Source organism: Quercus robur, chromosome 6 (assembly GCF_932294415.1).
Source record: "Quercus robur chromosome 6, dhQueRobu3.1, whole genome shotgun sequence".
Classification (NCBI taxonomy): domain Eukaryota; kingdom Viridiplantae; phylum Streptophyta; class Magnoliopsida; order Fagales; family Fagaceae; genus Quercus; species Quercus robur.
This window is the reverse complement of record NC_065539.1, coordinates 15,120,046-15,126,105: the sequence shown is the minus strand read 5'-3', so window position 1 is coordinate 15,126,105 and position 6,060 is coordinate 15,120,046. Positions and strand designations below refer to the sequence as shown.

The 6,060-nt window shown below is 46.0% G+C and overlaps 1 protein-coding gene across 1 annotated transcript; it reads left to right on the top strand.

Annotated features, from left to right (window-relative positions):
- Window positions 1–2,421: 2,421 nt before the first annotated feature.
- LOC126689889 (uncharacterized) lies at window positions 2,422–3,756 on the top strand. Its single transcript, XM_050385054.1, has one exon. The coding sequence runs from the start codon at window positions 2,422–2,424 to the stop codon at window positions 3,754–3,756; it is 1,335 nt and encodes a 444-aa protein (XP_050241011.1).
- Window positions 3,757–6,060: the final 2,304 nt, after the last annotated feature.

Here is a 6,060-nt window from a genome sequence, read left to right as displayed (position 1 = left end):
GAAATTTGGTGTGGGTTTAAGAATCCCACTCAGTTAATAGGATCCAATCTGTGCAGCCCAAAAGGTCCATTAACTGAACTGTACCATTTTGCTTTTGAGTTGAGAGGTATATATATATCTATTGAGAATTGCACTGGTCTGGGTTTAAGAATCCATTTTGCTTTTGAGTTGGGCTAGCAATTTTTTTTTCAGTTGGGCTAGCAGTGAACATGATACATGACAAACAAGTAGAGTATGACCATAGTATTTTTTTTTTTTTGGAGAAACTTCCATAGTAAATTGTAAAATGTGTTAATGTGTGTACGGTGAGGAGTGTACAATAGTAAGTATATAACAAGATTTTTCATATTCATTGAATGTACAGAATTTGTACATTCTTTAAAAATTTGTGAATATTAAATGTATAAAATTGTATAGATTCTTTGAAAATTTGTATATATTAAATGTACAGAATTATGTACATTTTAAAAAAAAAATTATACACATTTAATGTACAAAATTTTGTGCATTCATTAAAAATATTTATATAGTGAATATATAGAATTATGGACATTTTTAAAAAAATTATATACATTGAATGTACAAAATTAAGTACATTCTTTAAAAAATTGTGCACATTGAATGTAAAAAATTGTGAACAGTATTTAAAAAAATTGTTTGCATTGAATTGTATTGAATTGTGTACATTTTTTTTGAAAATTTGTGTATATTAAATATATAAAAATTGTGTACATTCTTACAAAATTATGTATACTAAATGTAAAGAGAATTGTTTACATTCATTAAATAATTGTTTACATTAAATATATAGAATTGTGTACATATAAGAAAAATATGAATATTGAATGCCGCAATCTTTGAAAAATTGTTGTGGGGCCAAGGAATTCGACAACTCCGGCCCACTTTGTACTGGGCTCAAGGCCCGCGCCGAGAAGGGAGAAATAGCCGAGGACGGATAAAGAAAGCCCAAAGGGCCTAGAAACGTTGCCGAGGACAATCCTATTCTCGGCATCCCAAATCCCAAGAGGAGAGAACAGCACACCGGCAAAGGCAGCCTCCTAGGGCGCCCCCAGGAGAAGGATAAGTACAGTAGGATATCCATAGGCGTATGGTGCAGGAGCAATCCAAGGAGAAACTGTCACCTCCGCATTGAATGCACCCAACTAATGTTCTGGCCGCATTAATGAGGAAATGACCCCTGAACAGTGCAGCCTTAGTTGCCGCAACTCATAGAGGGTTTGGGAAGGTGGCTGATGGGACGAGCACTCGAGTAGTGGCCTGTATGATCAACAGGTGGAGGGCCAAGATCGACTAGAAAGAAGTATATAATGTGAGAGACCCTCCAAGAATGGGGGATCGCGAAAAAAGAGCAGGAAGAGAGAAAAATGAGAAAACTGTAGCAGTCTGCATGGTCTTGAAAGCCACTGTAACCTAGTACTAAAAGTAGAAGAAGAAGAATACTAAGTTCCTCGGACGAAACACCCGAGGTCATCATTCCATACTTTAACCCATTTCCTTATTGGTCAGTCCGCACCTAACCTTGTCTAATGATTGTGGTTCAGACTAAGACCTAATTCTTAAACTCATTCTCTAAAAATTCATTGTATTGAGCCAGTTGGGCTTGAGACCTTTCATTCAATAGAAGGAGCGCTCAAACCCACTCCCTACAATTGGCGCCATCTGTGGGAAGAACTTGTGTGTTAGTAAGGACAACAATCCAGTATGGTAGGATCAGGCCCTCATCAAGCAGGCTCCCATCAATTTGAACCAGCCAAATCCCAACAACAGGGTAACTTCCCTAACCTCGAGCGTGATCGAAATGAAGAGAATGGAAGGTTTCGAGAGGGAAGCGTAAACACCACTCAAACCAGCAGGAGCCACTCTCGCGCAAGCAGCCACGTGCTTCATAGGCAAAATAATAACCGAGCCCCGTAACCAGAAGAAGTTAGGAGCCATATGTCTCAGAAACAGAATGATAACCTGTCCATGCAGCGAGAAATAGACTATTTGAAGAGAAATCTGCACCAAGCATAGCAAAGGCAATCTCGTTCCAGGCTTGACGCGCCCTCCAACGATGAAAGTGACGACGACTATAGACGAAGATCGAGGACTCCCCCAAGTGAGACCTTCTCCCATGAAGAAGAACACTACCGGAGGCGTAGGCGCAGAAGCCCATCTCCTAGGGGCTTGGGAAACGATGCCATGAGCAGGGCACTGGATCAACTCTCCAAGTCGCCTTTCACGCATCACATAGAAGGGGCCATACTTCCCCGACTGTTCCAGCAGCCAACCTTCGCCATTTACAACGGTAGAACAGACCCTGTGGAGCATGTGAGTCAATTTAACTAAAGGATGGTTGTCCATTCTAGGAACGAGGCGCTGATATGCAAGGTTTTCCCGTCCAGCTTGGGACCAGTGGCGATGAGGTGGTTTAATGGTCTAAAGACGAACTCCATAGATTCGTATAGGCAGCTGACCCAAGCTTTTGGCTCCCGCTTCGTTACGAACCGCAGAGCCCCTCGGCCTTTAAGTGCTTTGTTGTCGTTATCTATGCATGACGGAGAAACCTTAAAGGTCTACTCGGACAGATATTGGGAGACGTACAATGAAATGAAAGACAACTTTGACGACGTCGCCATTATCACTTTCAAAAATAGTCTCCCAGCCGATCACGGCCTGAGGAAGTTGCTGACTGGCAAACCGGCCACCAATATGCGCCAACTGATAGATCAGATCGACAGGTACAAGCGAGTGGAAGAAGACCAGTTGCAAGGAAGAGGAAAAGAGAAGGTTATCCCTCAGGAGAGGAGAGATTTAAGGTCGGATCGGTATTACAACAGCCGCCCAAGGAGGGACTTCGTAGGGCAACCCGGAACAACCAACGCACAAGCTGTCAATGTTGTATTTCGAGAACCAATACATCAGGTGTTGGAGAAAATCAAGAACGAACCATACTTTAGGTGGCCGAATAAGATGACGGGAGAACCCTCGAGGCGCGATCAGAACTTTTATTGCCAATACCACCAAGACCACGGGCATACCACGGAGAACTGTAAGAACCTCTGGAACTACCTAGACCAGCTAGTCTTGGAAGGAAAGCTGAAGTACCTTCTACATCATTCTAGTGGTCATCAAGGCCATCAAGAAGCCAGTAGGGATGCTGCCCTAAGGCCACCCGCAGGAACGATCAACGTAATCGTGGCCACACGAGGGAGAACAGGCACGCGCCCTGCACGAGTGTTATCAGTGGCTCAACCGTCTGTCGAGGTGTCCCAGCCAAGGCCGAAGAGAGCTAGGATGAACTTTCGTCCCGTCTTGAGTTTTTCAAAGGAGGACAAGGTCGGGACCATCCAACCCCATGACGATGCGCTGCTGATTACCCTCAAAATCGGGGACTACGATGTGAAAAGAGTGATGGTGGATGGCGGCAGTGCGGCCGAGGTCATGTACCCCAACCTCTACAAGGGGCTGGGGTTAAAACCAGAAGATTTGATGCCCTACAACTCCCCTCTAATGAGCTTCGACGCGAAGCTTGTCATTTCGATGGGCATGATTAGCCTGCCCATTCAGACCAGCCCAGAAATAGTGGAGATGAACTTCATCGTGGTGGACTCCTACTCCCCCTATACGGCCATCATCGGTAGGCCCTGGCTCCATACCTTAGGGGCTGTTGCTTCCTCGTTGCACCAGAAGGTGAAATTCCCGTCAGGGGACCAAGTCCTTGAAATCCGTGGTTGCCAACCCACGGAGAGGTAATGCATGGTAGCGGCTGTCTCACATCGGCTTGACACAGAGTCCTCGACCTCCGCTGAGAAGAATTTATAGCAACTAAAGACTCTAGTTTCGCCCCCCGACGCAACTGCCGAGGAGGCGAAATGCGAAGATCTAGAGGAGGTGGTTATTGGCGGCGACCCAGAGAAATTCTTTCGAGTAGGGGCTCAACTACCTCTTCAGGAGAAGGAGGAGCTGATTGAGTTCCTTAAAATAAATATTGATGTATTTGTATGGGATGCCTGCGATGTCCCCGGGATCGACCCAGCCTTCATTTGTCATCACCTCAATGTCAACCCGGCCATCACCCCCAAGAAGCAACCACCTCGTCGCCCGTCAAAAGAGCATGCTGATGCGATTAAGGACAAAGTGGTGAAGCTTAAGTGTGTTAGGGCTATCAAAGAAGTCTTTTACCCCGGAATGGCTGGGCAACACTGTGGTGGTCAAGAAGAAAAGTGGGAAATGACGAGTTTGGGTGAACTTCACAGACCTAAATAAGGCGTGCCCTAAGGACCTGTTCCCAATGCCTCGGATAGACCAGTTAGTGGATGCGACAGCAAGCCATCCTCGGATGAGCTTCTTAGATGCCTTTCAAGGCTATCATCAAATACCACTAACGTTGGAGAATCAGGAGAAAACGGCCTTCGTGACACCAACTGGGAATTACCACTACAAGGTAATGCTGTTTGGTCTGAAGAATGCTGGATCCACTTATCAAAGGATGATGACAAGAATGTTCGAACCACAGTTGGGCAAGAGCATCGAAATCTATGTCGATGACATGGTGGTGAAGAATAAAGTGGTGTCCGAGCATTTAGGGGACCTCGGCAGCACCTTTGGCATCTTAAGGAAGCATAAGCTGTGCCTGAATGCTTCCAAGTGCTCATTTGGCGTGGGGTCAGGCAAGTTTTTGGCCTCATGGTTACTCATAGGGGAATCAAGGTTAACCCCGACCAGATCAAGGCTATAAACGACTGAAACCACCACGAAACGCAAAAGAGGTCCAAAAGCTTACTGGGATGATCACAGCCCTCAATCGATTCATTTCCAGGTCGGCGAATAGATGTAAACCGTTCTATCTCTTGATCAACAAGTGGAAGGGGTTTGAGTGGTTCGAGGACTGCGTTATGTCCTTCCAACAACTCAAGGATTATCTATCCCGGCCACCTATCATGTCCAGTCCCGAGGCCAATGAAGTTCTATATGCATATATCGTTGTGGCCCCCCATGCTGTGAGCTTGGTGCTAATACGGGATGACAATGGCATCCAAAAGCCAGTCTATTATGTGAGTAAGTTGCTACATGAAGTTGAGGTCAGATACCTACCCCTGGAGAAGGCCATACTGGCTGTGGTCCACGCTACGCAAAAGCTTCCCCATTACTTCCAAGCCCACATGGTGGTTATTCTAACCCAACTACCCTTGAAGTCTGTACTTCGAACCGCTGATTACACCGGAAGGATTGCCATATGGAGCACAATTCTGGGAGCTTTTGATATTAAGTACATGCCTTGGACCTCTATAAAGAGCTAGGTCCTAGCTGACTTAGTAGCCGAATTTGCTGAGCCACCAGTAGAAATAATGGCAAAGGAGCAGAACACGGATGGAAAATTAGTTGGAGTAATCTCTACACCAGGACCCCTATGTTGGAAGATGTACGTTGACAACGCAGCAAACCAAAAGGGATTCGGAGTGGGGCTAGTCGTAATATCTCCCGAGGAAACCATCATAGAGAAGTCCCTGAGACTTGGGTTCTCGACCACAAACAACGAGGCCGAGTATGAGGCCCTGCTACAAGGAATTGCCATGGTATTGAAAATTGGAGGAAAAGCAGTGGAGATGTTCTCGGGCTCGAGACTGGTAGTGGGCCAAGTAAAGGGAGAATCAGAGGCCAGAGATGCAAGGATGCAAGAGTACTTAAGCCGGGTCAAATGCTTATAGCCGGGCTTCAACTCTTTCAGCTTGTCGCACGTCCCCAGAAGTGGAAACACTCATGCAGATTCGCTGGCCACGCTTGCCACCTCCTCGGCAGGGGATCTGCCCCGAATTATTCTCGTCGAGCATCTGGACAGAGCGAATGAAGTAGCCAAAGGCATGGTCCACGTTCATGAGGTTAGAGCGGGCCCTAGCTAGATGGACTCTGTAGTGAGGTTCCTCAAAGATGACGTCTTGCCCGAGGAAAAGTCGAAGGCAGAGAAAATACGAAGAAAAACTCCTCGGTTCTGGTTGTCCGAGGACCACAAATTGTACAGACGCTCATATTCCAAGCCATATTTACTGTGTGTCCACC